This window comes from Haliaeetus albicilla, chromosome 13, assembly GCF_947461875.1.
Source record: "Haliaeetus albicilla chromosome 13, bHalAlb1.1, whole genome shotgun sequence".
NCBI lineage: Eukaryota > Metazoa > Chordata > Aves > Accipitriformes > Accipitridae > Haliaeetus > Haliaeetus albicilla.
This window is the reverse complement of record NC_091495.1, coordinates 1199841-1214123: the sequence shown is the minus strand read 5'-3', so window position 1 is coordinate 1214123 and position 14283 is coordinate 1199841. Positions and strand designations below refer to the sequence as shown.

The 14283-nt window shown below is 47.3% G+C and overlaps 1 protein-coding gene across 2 annotated transcripts in view; it reads left to right on the top strand.

Annotated features, from left to right (window-relative positions):
- Window positions 1-14283, top strand: part of PPP2R5D (protein phosphatase 2 regulatory subunit B'delta) — a 32554-nt gene that overhangs the window by 13487 nt on the left and 4784 nt on the right. For both annotated transcript variants that reach the window (XM_069799831.1, XM_069799832.1), the window contains exons 8-13: window positions 58-117; window positions 809-917; window positions 1798-1851; window positions 5171-5341; window positions 7440-7567; window positions 9609-9710. In XM_069799831.1, coding sequence (XP_069655932.1) covers window positions 58-117; window positions 809-917; window positions 1798-1851; window positions 5171-5341; window positions 7440-7567; window positions 9609-9710 — 624 coding nt within the window. The remainder of the gene's footprint in view (window positions 1-57; window positions 118-808; window positions 918-1797; window positions 1852-5170; window positions 5342-7439; window positions 7568-9608; window positions 9711-14283) is intronic.

The window sequence follows — 14283 nt, the reverse complement described above, 5'->3', positions numbered from 1 at the left end:
CTTATCAAACTGTATGCAGCATTTGGCGATGACCTCTCATTCTTCTCTTCCCTTTAGATTCATCTATGAAACAGAGCACCACAATGGGATTGCAGAGCTGCTGGAGATCCTGGGAAGGTAAGAGCACTTTTGGAAGTCCCAGAGGGCCCATGGTGAATGAGACCTCCCAGCCCAGTGTGCTGTGTGAGCTGGCAGTGCCTTCCTTCAGCAGTTCTTGCAGGAGCCACCTCTTCCCAGAGGATCTCAGTCTGACGAAGCACACAGTGAAAATACTCTCCAGCCTGTCAATGAATGCAGTGGTAGCCTTCTCCTCCCCAGATTTTGTCTCCTGTTCTTTTGAGTTTGAGTCCAGTCACACTTGCTGTCTTGCCTCAGCAGGCAGTAAAAGAGAAGAGTTCTTCACAGCCCTGAGAAGCCTAAGCAGTGGGCAGCCTTCTCTGTGGCTTCAAACGCCCTTCTGTTTGCAGCCCTCTCTTGTGCTGCCATCCTCCTGTTCTATTAAGTACAAGCCTCGAGGCCTCTGTGATGGCCTTCCCCAGATGTTCTGCTTTAGTGTGTGTGGGCTCAGCCTGGCACAGGACAGAGCAGAGCCCAGGTCCCACCAGAGGCGTTTCCCTGCTGTGCCTGCTGAGGAAACACTCTTGCTGAGCTTGGTATGCAGGTTGGGGCCCCAGTGACCACACTTGCTCTCGTGGGTGCTTTCTCAAGTGACTAATGAGAGCTAGGGCAAGCCACTGATGCTTTTGGGGTGAGAGATACTGTAGTTCTGCTGGGTGAAGATGTTAATGAGACTCTTGTTTCTTCTTAGCATAATCAATGGGTTTGCTCTGCCTCTGAAGGAAGAGCACAAGATGTTCCTCATCAGAGTCTTGTTACCGCTGCACAAGGTGAAGTCTCTCAGTGTCTATCACCCGCAGGTGAGAAGTGCTTCAAGTTCCCAGGGCAGAATGTGATTTTTGCAAAAACCGTTGTTCAGGCTTGCTTATAGTTATTCACCTGGGTGAAGGCTCCATTACTGTGTTGTAGAAAGTTCTTGCTGTGAGATGTTTTGGGCTCTGCACTAGTCTTTTACTGCGGTGGTTTGTCCCAGCCTTGCAGTGCCTGGGCCTGTGTGTATACGTGTGTGGTTTTTGCCACTGACTGATAGGAGGGTATCTTGCCATTTCCTGCTGACTTAAGGCTGCGGCCTGCTTTGCCTTTCTGTGCTGGAAGTTTGTGAAATATTGGGGCCCTGATGAAACCAGAGGTAAAATTCTGAGCTGCAGTCATCAGCCTGTGCGTGTGGTGTGTCAGCTGTTAGTCATCACTGAGATATGCGGAGAAATCAATGTGCTGGGCTGCTAGGCTGGTATAGAGATTAATTTCTTGCAATTCAGAATACATCATAGAAGAGCAGAGAAGATCAGGACTCAGGCTAGGAAGTGAAAAAGTATGGGTACTGAGTAGTGATGTCTGTTCTCCCACCCTTGTTTTTATGGGGCAGGGCTTTGTGATGGGTTTGTTCCTTCCCATGTGTGCAGCTGTGCTTGCATTTCAATGTATTAGCTGTGGACTGCTCTAGGTGGCTCAAGTTTTATCCTTTATGCTGCACAAATATCCTGAGCTCAGCCATTGCCTGCTTGGCCTTAGAGCCCTCACTTGCCATCAGAGGAACTGGATTTGTTTGGACTTGCAACTGTCTGCTCATCACACACACTGTGGAGGGCATAATGTGACTTCCAGCCTAGGGGGGTGGTGGCACTCTAATCTCGGGTACACTTGAGGAAGCTCTAATCTTGCCATGTTTTTTTCCTACAGTTGGCGTACTGTGTTGTACAGTTCTTGGAGAAAGACAGCAGCTTGACAGAGCCAGTGAGTAACCTTGCTTAACCTCTGTGTGTCAGTCAAATCCCAAAAAGCTTCATGGCTTCCTTAGAGTACAGCAAGGGTGAAAAAAGGCTAAAAAGGCTGGAAGTCAACTGGATTGTTTACTGGATTTGCCTGGTACCCTGTGGGCAGAAGGGACTATGCTGCTCATGTGCAAGCCTTTAGCATTCTCTCCTGAAAGCTTCAGGAAGGTGGGCTATAGTCTTCCTTTGTGCTTCAGATTGTGGTGTAGCAGGAGGAACACTATACCAAGCTGTCCTTTCAGGGCAGAGCTTTCAGCTAGTGGCAGATGCTGCAGAGTCGAAACACATGGCCATCTGATATCTGATGGAACTAGTATGAGCTCGTGGGGGTTCTGAAATAGTAAGAGTTCACTCCAGACTGCCAGCGTTGGCTGAAAAACGGTAGGGGTGAGGTTAGGAACCTGGGACACAAAGGTCTACTTAGGCTAGCCACTGTTCCTTGATGAAAGTATTCTCCTTCCTGCTCTAGCATCAGTTTGCTACCTCCATAGTAGGTCACATTGTAGACACATTTGCCTTCAGGGTGCAGTGCTGGGAAACAGCAGGTTCTAAAATGTGTGAGCAGTGTGGGGACCTCACATATTCCAGTTACTGCCTGCGCAGACCTGCAGCGTTAACCCGGCTATATGCTGGCTTGGCAGAAGGTGCAAGCAGGAGACAAGTGTTTCTCCACCCACTGCAGGCCAGGAAATATCTTCTACAGAGCTGAGCTTCACAGCCTCAAAACAGCAGATGGCCAAAGAACATGTGCTTGTGTCGCTGTAGCAGGGAGCACCAGAAAGTGTGAGCATTTTAATGAGTAACGCTAGTGGAGGTCGTTCTGTTCTCTGGCTGAAATGTGTGCGTTCGTGGTGAGCCTGACTGCGCTTGGTGGAAGCTGGTCAGCTGTTGTCAGCTTTCTGGATCCTCAGCATTGACACCAGCAGTGCTGAAGCAGACCTCCCAGCTTTTCCTTTAAATGTGGGTCCTCCGCTTCCTGTGTTCCCAAAAGCCTGCTCTGAAACAAACTGCGTAAAGTAGCTTCCTGATCATGCTGAGTACTTCCCGTGGCTGACATCCAGCCCAACAGCCTCCTGCCAAAGCACTTACTGTAGGGTGAGGGAGAAGAGAGAAATAGAAATCTGTCAATATTTCCAGGATTCATTTTGAAGCTTATTCAAATAGTAAAGCTCCATAGCTCATCGGTGCTTCCTGGGTAATGGGTTAATGGCCCCTGGATTAGAGACCTGGTTTGGTGCTTGTGGAAAGCAGTGGCATGACCCAATTTCATTACCTTCAGTGGGTGTTGCATTGGGTCTCAACGAGACATACCAAGGCTGTATTGCCACAGGTTGGGTCCTGTTGAAGCATCCTGCTTGTGAAGGTTTCGAATCACCTCCTGAGATGACTGGGGTTATTGAAGTCTTGAAGAACTACAGGGCTTGTGCATCAGCAAGGTTCTGAATACACAAGGAGATGTTGGCACCAGTGCTGGAAGGAGGCCAGATCACTCACTAGGTCCACACTTGCTTAGGGTGGGCCTCCCAGAAGCTTGCTCAGCAAGGCTTGGTGTGGTAGCTCTTGCGTTAACAGCAGTCTGAATGACTGCCAGGTGAGCAAGGCCTTAGATGTGCTCAGTAATAGCAAAGACAGACTTGACACACCTCGCACCGCCTTAGCTGTAGGAGAAATTATGTCTGAGTCACTGAAGCTAACTCTTGCCTGAATGGCAGACCTGAGTAATGACAAACACTGAGGATACCAAACTGTTGGCTTCTCAAGCCATGATTTGGTGGAAACATAATGTTCAGATGTTTCAAACCTTGCTGTTGCATTGCCCACTGCTGTGAACTTCCTCTCACGTGCTGGCTTTGGGATCGGATTGCTGAAGTACACAGAGTTTGAAAGAGCAACTCCTACCACCGGTTGCATGTGAATCTAGTGTCCACAGAGTTAGCATTTCTGTAAATGCCGTACCAATAGCTCCAACAGACTGAAGGTCTGCAGGATCTTGGATCCTGCCTTTGACTGTGTCTAGAAGCAGATGGGTATGGAAGGAAGCAATATTAAAAATAAATAAATAAAATAAAGTGGGATATAGCGCTTCCCCTCCTATATTCTTCCAGTATCTTGTAAGCAATAGTACACTCAGCCAGAATTTGCATCTGCATTGTCATATTTAATTATCAGCATTAGGTGTAACCTCCTGTCATGGTTTAACCCCAGCCAGCCACTAAGCACCACGCAGCCGCTCACTCACTCCCCCGCCATCCAGTGGGATGGGGGAGAAAATCAGGAAAAGAAGTAAAACTCCTGGGTTGAGATAAGAACGATTTAATAGAACAGAAAAGAAGAAACTAATAATGATAATGATAACACTAATAAAATGACAACAGTAGTAATAAAAGGATTGAAATGTACAAATGATGTGCAGGGCAATTGCTCACCACCCGCCGACCGACACCCAGCAAGTCCCCGAGTGGTGATTCCCTGCCCCCCCTTCCCAGTTCCTAAACTAGATGGGACGTCCCATGGTATGGAATACACTGTTGGCCAGTTTGGGTCAGGTGCCCTGGCTGGCCATGAGAAGCTGAAAAATCCTTGACTTTAGTCTAAACACTACTGAGCAACAACTGAAAACATCAGTGTTATCAACATTCTTCACATACTGAACTCAAAACATAGCACTGTACCAGCTACTAGGAAGACAGTTAACTATATCCCAGCTGAAACCAGGACACCTCCATAAATGTGTCTACTCCCTCTGGAGTCTGTTTGGACTTTGAGTCTCCACAAGCAAGAATGAGCTCCGTAATCCAATTACCTTTCTGTGAAATGGTACTTCCTTTTCCTTGTCGCAAACCCGTCCATTGCATTTTTTATTTGGTGCTCCCTAGTGTTCAAGCTCTGCAGTGTGTTGAATGATTCTTCAGTGACCTTCTCCATAGCATTTCCAATTTTATTAGTTGATCTTCCATGGTTGCTCTGCACCATCTGCCAGACGCTGCCTGCTCTAGTTTGAGCCTTCTGTGTTAAGCTGTGTTTGGGGAAAAAAAGTTGTTCTAAGCTTTCTGCTTGTAGTACAGAACCATAGCAGCCTGGGCAGTGCTGCTGTCTTGCGTGTAACTTGGCAGAATTTGGATTTTTCTCTTCTTTCTTCCCCGGTAACCCACCCTGACTTTCTAAGAAAGTCTTCTGTTACTGCCGCCCCTCTGCAGTTGTGACCAGACCCTTAAAAATGTATTTCAGAGGTGGCGTTAACTTTCAGCCTCTAACACTGTCTCTCTACCCTCCTCACTTAGGTGATTGTGGGCTTGCTGAAGTTCTGGCCGAAAACTCACAGTCCCAAGGAGGTGATGTTTCTAAATGAGCTGGAGGAGATCCTGGACGTGATTGAGCCATCTGAGTTTGTGAAAGTTATGGAGCCCTTGTTCAGGCAGTTGGCCAAGTGTGTCTCCAGCCCACACTTCCAGGTGGGTTGCAGCTCAGGGAGGGGATGGGGCACTGGCTTGTAATCTGCTTGCCTTGTGAGGATGACACAACAGCTTTTGGGCTTGTCTTTGTGGATCAGTGGCACGTGGAGGTGTGACCAGGGTGAGTATTGGGGTCACATGTGGTGAGAGGTGGTAAGAATTCTCGCCACAACCACAGAGCGAGCTCATCCAAAGAGAAAACAAAGCGGATCGGTGGAGCCCCTCCTGCTGCACTGTGGTATTCAGCACCATGTATTGCAGCAGGCTGGAGCTGGAGCAGAGGTGCTCTGCCACCTCCTGTTTTGGCTAGCAAACATAGAGGCAATCCATCCAGTGTCACCCTGTTGCAGTAAAATCATGCTGGCTGCAGTGCTGGAGGGAGGCCAACCAAAGAGACAGTGTGCAGAGAAGATGCTTTGTACTGTTCTGGTGTAGGTGGTAAAATGTGAGGTATACTGAAAAAGTGCTAGAGTCTGCTTCTTCCTTGTTCCCACTGAAGGGAAGGTGGCTGTAGCACCAGGCAAAAACAATCTCTGTGGCTGGTAGTCTTAACGTTGAAGGGTGGTAGGACCTGCTAGTAGCTCCTAGCAGGTGTTCTTGGCTCACTGGTTTAGCTTGCCATGAAGAGTGCCTGAGGAAGAAGATAGCTTGCTGCTGAAACATGTGGCTGACCCAGGTATGGGTGGTGTGTTAAATAGTGACATAGCCCTCCCCCAGAGTGAGTGTGACTGCACAGTGAGGCAGACTGGCTTCAGTCCAGCTTTTGGTATGGAGATGTACAAAGTTGTGTTTACAAGCCAAAAATAAGGTCAGCCGAGGTCACGTATGTATGTAAAAGATCACTGTTTCCTGAAAAGGACTGGGGGAGCCTGATGGAAACCAGCTGGACATGGATTACTGGTGTGGTGATGGGAACCAAAGGACTGACATGACCTTTGGGTGTGGAAGGAGCTACCATAGGGAACTAAGGAGCTTGAATAAAGTAGGGTAAAGGCTGGAGGAGAGGCATCCTGTACTTGATAGCAGCCTTCATCTGCTGCCAACTCTTTGAAAAACAAGACTGAAAAACCTGGAGAAGGTGCAAACACTTTACAGCCTAACAAAATTAACCCCAAAGGCGTCCCTTACAGTCAGGCTGAACAGTCTCTGTGCCTGCAGCTTGTCTGAGAGCAAAAATAGGAACTGACTTCTTGGTAAGGCTGAACACCTTGGTGGGGGAGAGTTTTCTCTGAGTGGATTGTGTGTTAATCTAGCACACAAAGGCTTAACAAGGTCTAATAGCTAGAAACCAAAGCTAGGTAAGTGAACATGAGGTGAGTTTCACTTCGTTTACTCATGTGGAACAATATGTTAAGGGGATATAGTGAGTTCTCCATCGTCTGAAATGTAAGACTGAGACTGGATGTCTCTCTTCCTAGGTTTTTAAGCCATTCTCAAGCTAGTGCTAAATGCAGAAATTAGCCTGGTGATCTGCATTGCCCAGATTTGCAGTTAAATATGAAGAATTGTGGTTGAATCTATCACTATGTGGAAACTTGTTAGACTTGTTTTTCTTGTTAGAGCAGGATGGATGCCCCAAGATTTTCCATATTTTCATCCTTACTAAATCGGGGGGATGAATTGTGGGCCTGGTGACTGAAGCATGCTCCAAAGCCCAGAGAGACTCTGTTGTGGGGAAGGCCAGGGAGGAGTGGGAGGAATGGAGCTTTACAGAGGACAGTCTGAGGAAACGAAGGAGGCTTGGAGCTAGTCTGAGCTGGGACCTGGAGTGGATGACATTACTGTCCTCAACTGTTGTGTAAAGGGTGTTGGAGTCATCGGTATATCAACGGTAGGCTTGCCTAGTCGAGAATGTGAGGTTTTCCCCAGGAAAGTGGGAAGTGTCTGACAGAGGCTAAGGGAAAGAAGGCTGGGTAGCACAGATGAATGGCCTTGTGGAAGTTGGCAAAGGTCAGCCCTGCTGCCCATGCTGTGGGGAAGCATTTGCTCCTCGGCTGGGTGGTGGCAAGCTCTGGCCTCAGCACTGCACAGTTTCCCTGTGCACCACAGGTGTTACTGGAAGGAGCCTCTTCAAGGATGGCTTTCTCTCCCACTGCAGGTGGCAGAGCGAGCGCTGTACTATTGGAACAACGAATATATCATGAGCCTGATCAGCGATAACGCAGCCAAAATTCTCCCGATCATGTTTCCAGCACTCTACAAGAACTCCAAGAGTCACTGGAACAAGTAGGTCTTTCCACATGCCCTGGCGCTTGCTGTGCATGCAGGATTGCTTAACCTGCTAGCAATCTTGGGGCATGCTGCTACAGTGCAACAACGCATGGCACTGGGTGACACCAGGTGCTGAGCCAGAGGGGTTGTTAGTAGTATCAGCATGGAAAAGTGCCACAGCAGACCACAGTGGCCTGCTTTTGCAAGGGGTCAGGCACCTGCAATGACCCACCTTGGGGCCATTGAGTCTACTCAGAGTTTGATACCTGGATATCACTAATGCTGCTGGTCTCTTGGAGGTGTGCAGTAGGTTTTCCAGCCGACTTCTGGCTGCTTGTTAACTAACGATCACACGTATGCTGAGCATGACCAGAGACCTTGGCTAATGTGGTGCCTGACTCCTTGAACACAGAAAGAATGGAGAAAGCAGAACTAACTGGGCAGATGTCCCATGTCAAGTGATTGCCCTCCATGTCTGGTTCCCCGATACTAGTCTGTTTTATGGTTCTCCCATCAACTTCCTTTCTTCCGACTGCTTCTTCAGTTGATTCCTTACCTGGTTAATTCAAGTTGTAAAATGCGCTTCCTTTTTAATGAATTAGCTAAAATTACTCAGCCCATAGCCAAGATCCTAAAATCTTCCAGCAAAATAATTAATTCTAGGGAGGCTGGGTGAGTCTAGGGCTTAGGACTATACTGTGGTAGCAAAGACAGGGTTGTGGGGTGCAACTTGTTTGCAGAGAGCTCCCCACCAGTCTGCTGTTTGACTGCTTCCTTCTCTTTATTGTATTGGGAAGCACAAACTTGAGCCACCAGTCAAGGGTGCTCTAAAGACTGGGGTGGACACAGCCGCACAGACATGAACACCCACAAACACCCAGATACGCACACATGCGCCAACAGGCACATGCATGTGCAGATGGGCACGTACATGCATGCACACACACATACGATGAGTGTGCACATATGCACGTGTGCGTGCAAACAGGTGCGCACAGACACGCTTTCACTCAGTGTTACTGCCCCTCCTGATCAGAGTTCAGAAAAGGACTTTATGTTCTTGTCTGAAATCCTTCAGCAGTTCTGTTTCCTTAGTGCACCAGTCAAGATTCATGATTCTGCTGTTTCTGTCTTTTCTTCTTGGATCCTTCCCAGTGGTATGGCAGAAGTCCTGAAGGTGTTTTCCTTTTATTTCTCCTTGTCTTTGTTTTAGCAGTAGCTACTTCATCTCAGGGCAGGTCGAGTACCTCAGATTCTCCCCTTCCTTCCCATAGCTTGTCTACTCCAGCACTTTGTCAGACAGCCTGCGTAAGTCCAGCAGGACTGTAGCTCTCTCTCTTATTCCATCTGTACAGCTGGTGAGGCACAGAGCTCAATCTATTGAGTCTCTTATCTTTTGCCTCTGGGTCAGGTATTTCAGAGACAGCTTCAATACTTGTATTTATTCCCTGGGAGAGTCCTTGGCCCAGAGAGTGCTTACATACAGTGCAACCTATCCATAAATTGCTGACGTGAAGTCAGCTTTTCTTCTGTGGTATTCTTTGTGCTGGTTCCTGTCTCTACAGGGCTGCTGAATGTCTGTGTTTTGGGCAGCTCAGTGACAAAGCTCATGACTGAATACTGGGCAGCCCAAAAAAGTAATTGTGTATATGTGAGGTGAACTGTGGGAGACACTAAAGCTAGGTTAGGTAAAGGCCCCCTGAGAACAGCCCTGAGCAGGTCCCTAGCATCCTTCCTTTCCAGTTTCTAACTACAAGAAATGAATGCATGAATGCGTCCTTTTGCACTCATTAGTCTGACCACAGTAGAACAGACCTGTCCCAGCAGTCTTCTCTTTCTTCTCCATCTCTTTGTCCCTGGGTGATAGTCTCTGCTGTGTTTGTGGAGGGTTTTTTTCCATGCTAAGAGCTGGGACTGTGTGAAAATCTTTTGTCACATTGCTGTAGGATGACTTGCTGCTGCTGTTAGCTCTTGTCTGTGCTGCTGGTGCTAACTCAGTGCCTAGTACCTGGAGGATACCACCATGACTTGTTCTCCTTTCCTCATTTCTTTGCAGGACAATCCATGGGCTGATCTACAATGCACTGAAGCTGTTCATGGAGATGAACCAAAAGCTATTTGATGACTGCACGCAGCAATACAAGGCAGAGAAGCAGAAGTGAGTAAAGGTTCTTGCCAAGTAACTTGAGCTCATCCTGGAGTCTCCTTGGGGTACAGTAAGTGATGGTAGATCCCAGCAGGCAGAGGGGAAATGGAAAGGTGGTGCAAATAATTTTGTCAAAAAGTAGGATTCCTCAGCAATAACTATGTGTAGGGATGAGAAGAGGTAAAATGTGTGCCCTGATAAAAATCCTTTCAGTTCTGCTGAAGCAGGGAGCTTGGAAAAGAGTGACAGAGTTTGCTGGGTCATGAGGAAATAAATTACAATGTAGAGGATACTCAGCTTTGCAGAGATGCTTATGCTCTGCCTTGGAAATATTTACCAGTTCATATATGTTGTAGTGATGCCAGTGGAATCCTGCTGCTTTAGAAAGACTTTTCTGAAGAGCTTTGCTGCAGTGGGCATAATGCATCTTTCCTGCCACAGGACACTTTCAGTTTTCCAGTAATAAAGATGGAATAATACCTGGAATTTCAAAGAGGAAGTGGGGGGGATAAAATCTGAGCTCAGCAAGTACCTGTGCAATGATGCTGTAAAGAGGAAAAAACTCCACTTTTTCTGCTTCCTTGTGCTGGTTTCGGTGCTTGTATGACTTGTTTTCTGCTGACTTAGTGATGTAAAATAGTGCTTCTCATTCCTGGGTGAGCCAGGGCTGCCACAAGGGTGGCGGTGGGGAGAGCAGGGCTAACCCTAGCTGGCAGTGGGGAGCTCTGGGATACATTCACTTGTTTTGTTAAATAATAATGAATAAAAAAGTTGAGATATGAATTAGAACTTGGGAATGGGTAACGTGAGAAATTAAGGTTTTGTTAACATCTAAATGGGGAGCAAGCAAGATTTTTTTTATTCCCCCCCACCCATTCTAGGGCATTTGTGAAGCCCACAAATGTCTGCACGTATATTTTAAGTCGCTGTGACAGCACATTCACTATGAGATCTACCTGGTGTTTCCATCGGGAGCTTTTTCTGCCTGTTAGCTTCTACCCATGCTGACCTGCTGAGTGTGACTGTTCCCAGCATTGGTGTGTGGCTAATGGAGGATTGTTCTGGAAAAGGTCAACAAAGCAGCTCAGAGCTGTCCAAGAAATGGATGGGTAGAGCTGCACTGTTTTCTGCTCATGTTAAGATGATTTTTTTTTTCTCTAGTGCCTCTCTGCCTAATGATGCTTCAGAAAACCTTGTGTTGGGTTTTTATCAAGGATATACCTTTTGCTTTCATAGATAACCAAATTTGGTAAAACGTCAGTTGAAAACTTGGTGGGCAGGATGTAAAAGTGCCTTTTAGCAGCTGAATCTGAGATGAGTTTCCCTAAGGTGAGCATGATACAATTCCTCAGCTAAGTGGGATTTCCCTGCCACAGGGACCCAGCTAAGGAGCCTTTCTGGGCAAAAACAAGAAGGCTCAACTCTGCTGTCGCTAGCACAGCATTAGCAGCTTTTTGGGCTTGAGAAGTGTGAAAAGGTCGCCCTCTGAAGGGATGCTAGAGCTGGGAGAGGAACATTGTGAAAGGTCTGTAGGGACAGGCTGGGAAACAACTAGAAAGGGAAATCAGTGGCAGAAGGGAATGGGGTAGGACAGCAGGCTGGTGGGGAAGAGCAGCTTCTCTGGGCAAGGAGGCAGAAAGGAGGTAGAGACTTTGGGAAGAGGTACAATGAAGAGCTGGGGTGGGGGGGCTGGTATTCTTAGTGTCAACGGATAGTAGGAATGGGATATGTAAAGGCAACAAATTAGAGGAGGAGATGTGAGGAGATTGGGGTTTGTTGGGCAAGTGGCCTGGGACTGGATAGGACGTAGGACAATGGTGGGAGAAAAGAGCACGCACTTGGGAAGATGGATTAGAAAGCTGGGTGTACTAGAGCAGTATGCTCAAGTTCTTTGCTTAAGTCCATTGTGAAAATGTCATCTTTTCCTTCCACGTCTTTAAAATATCCAAGAAATATAAGCAAATCCACATGCACTTAACACTGTGGCTGCATGTTCTGGAGTGTAATAGACCAAAATTGTTGCTGGAACGAACAGGGTTAGAAAAAGCATGTTTCACAGGCAGGAGAAAGTGGTGTTTTGTGGTGTCTCCCCGGTGGAACGAGACCGTTTTGTAGCTGGAGAGTCTGCCTCGGAATTTGGGGTGCCATTCCTGCATTTCCCCTACCTGCTTTTCTTTCTGCAGAGTCCTGCGACCTGTTCTGGTGAGCAGCAGGTCCCGTTGCCTCCCTTCCAATGGAGAAGACACGCTGCATCCGCAGCTCATTTCTGCTGCCCCCCTGGCAGAGCTGACTGCAGGCCGTGCCTGTTGGTGGACAGTAATGTGGCATTGCAGTCAATTGCTGTTTTTTTTCAAACACGAAGACTTAAACAGAGTAGAAATAGTACTTTTTTTTCTAATAAAAACCTGTGAGGCTGCGATGCCGAGTGCCTCTGGAGTAAAGCAGCGTGCCGAAGGCTGCCTGTGGGAATGCTGGCTGCATCGCTGTAATGCAGGATTGACCTTTAACTGTGCGATGCCTTGCTTTTTGCACATGACCTCGGCCTTATTCAGTGAGACTGACGAGTTTGAAATGCTGAGGCTTCTTTAGTGTAGACAGAAAAAGTGAGAGACGCCTATGGAGTGTTTTCCCAATGAGCCACTAGAGACCTTGAGCTATGAACTAGAAAACAGCACACCTGGGAAGGACTGCACGTGCGAACAAAGCCAGTAAATGTGAAACTGAAAAAGAGACAGCTTTTAGGTACGCAATTAGGTTGCAACCAGATGTTTAGAGGCCTGCTCAGAAAAGGCTTAGCCATGTTTTTAGTTAGTTACCATGCCTACAAGTGACATGCCAAGGCTGGTCACCGAGGGACAGAGTTTCCCCGAGACGTGTGGGGAGGCTCTACTGTTCAGTGCAGATGGACTGACTGTGCTTCGCTAATCTCCCCAGACATCTTGAAGCTGTTTGAATTATCAGAACCCTTCAGGAGGTGAAGATACCTCCCAATATAGCTTTTCTTTTCCAAATGTCCTGCCGGTGGCTTTCTCATACTGCTAGTAATGGGGTCAGGAATGAAGGGAGCTGATGAGGTGCGCATCACCCAGAAAGCAGGGCTGGGGGTGCTGCTCCCGCAGACTCAGCGCTGTCTTGCGAGGCATTGCTGTTTAGAAAGGTGGGATTCTCCAAAGACTCGTGTGGATGAGTGACGCTTTCAAATAAACTGCAATGGAAATGTCCTAGTGTAGGAGGCAAAGCCAGGCTGATTGATGAGGTTGGCAGAGCGCTTCCCCTATAGAGGGATGTTGGATAGTTGTAATACTACAGTTAAGTCAATGTGGCATCAAAATAAAAGATTAAAGTTTGTTTCATTCTTTGGAAATACTTCTTTGGCTAAAAAGAGTGATCACAGGTGTAAAGCTTTCAGATTTTTAGAAGTACTGCTCTTAGTTAGACTGGTATACTCTTTGCAAGGTGGTGTTTTGCAATATCAGCTGAGCACAAGATGGGTAAACTGGTGGATCTTGAAGTGCAGTGAGGAATGGAGGGCTTCCCCAATGCTATTCAAACTGCTTTGGTGATCTGAAAGGAAAGAACTGGTGCTAGAGATGCATGAAGCTGAAAGACTGGATGAGTGCCCTTGGCTCACTGTGTACCAGACCAGTAATGCAATGTAGTCCAGCCAAACAAAATAAGCTTTGTTACACCCTTAGATGGCACGGCAGTAGACACGATACTGGCAAAGTGGACATTGCTTCAGGGGGCAGTGGCCTTCACGATGTGAGGGCCTTTGTAGACAGACGTATCAGTCTGCATTTCCAGTGGCAAGATTGGAGTAATATGTATATTTCCGTTTACCAGAGGTTAAAAAAGATTCTGGAGAAACTGGGGATGAAGCAAGAAGGAGCTAGGGAAGATCAGTGCTAACTCCTGGTCACAGTCCCCTGCAGAGTTCTCCAGAGCTCTGTCAGAAAATGAGATGTGGGTTATTCATTTGGGGTTTGGTTGTTTGGAGTAGTCTCGTCCTGGTTTCAGCTGGGATAGAGTTAATTTTCTTTCTAGTAGCTGGTATAGTGTTATGTTTTGGGTTCAGTATGAGAAGAATGTTGATAACACACTGATGTTTTCAGTTGTTGCTAAGAAGTGTTTAGACTAAGTCAAGGATTTTTCAGCTTCTCATGCCCAGCCAGCAAGAAGGCTGGAGGGGCACAAGAAGTTGGGAGGGGACGCAGCCAGGACAGCTGACCCCAACTGGCCAAAGGCATATTCCATACCATGGATGTCATGCCCAGTATATAAACTGGGGGCAGTGGGGCTGGGGGGAATCGCTGCTCAGGAACTAACTGGGCATAGGTCAGCAAGTGGTGAGCAATTGCATTGTGCATCACTTGTTTTGTATATTCCAATCCTTTTATTATTATTATTGTCATTTTATTATTGTTGTTGTTACGATTATCAGTTTCTTCCCTTCTGTTCTACTAAATGTTATAATCTCAACCCAGGAGTTTTACCCCCCCCCCCATTTCTCTCTCCCATCCCACTGGGGGAGTGAGTGAGCAGCTGCGTGGTGCTTAGTTACTGGCTGGGGTTAAACAAGAATTCT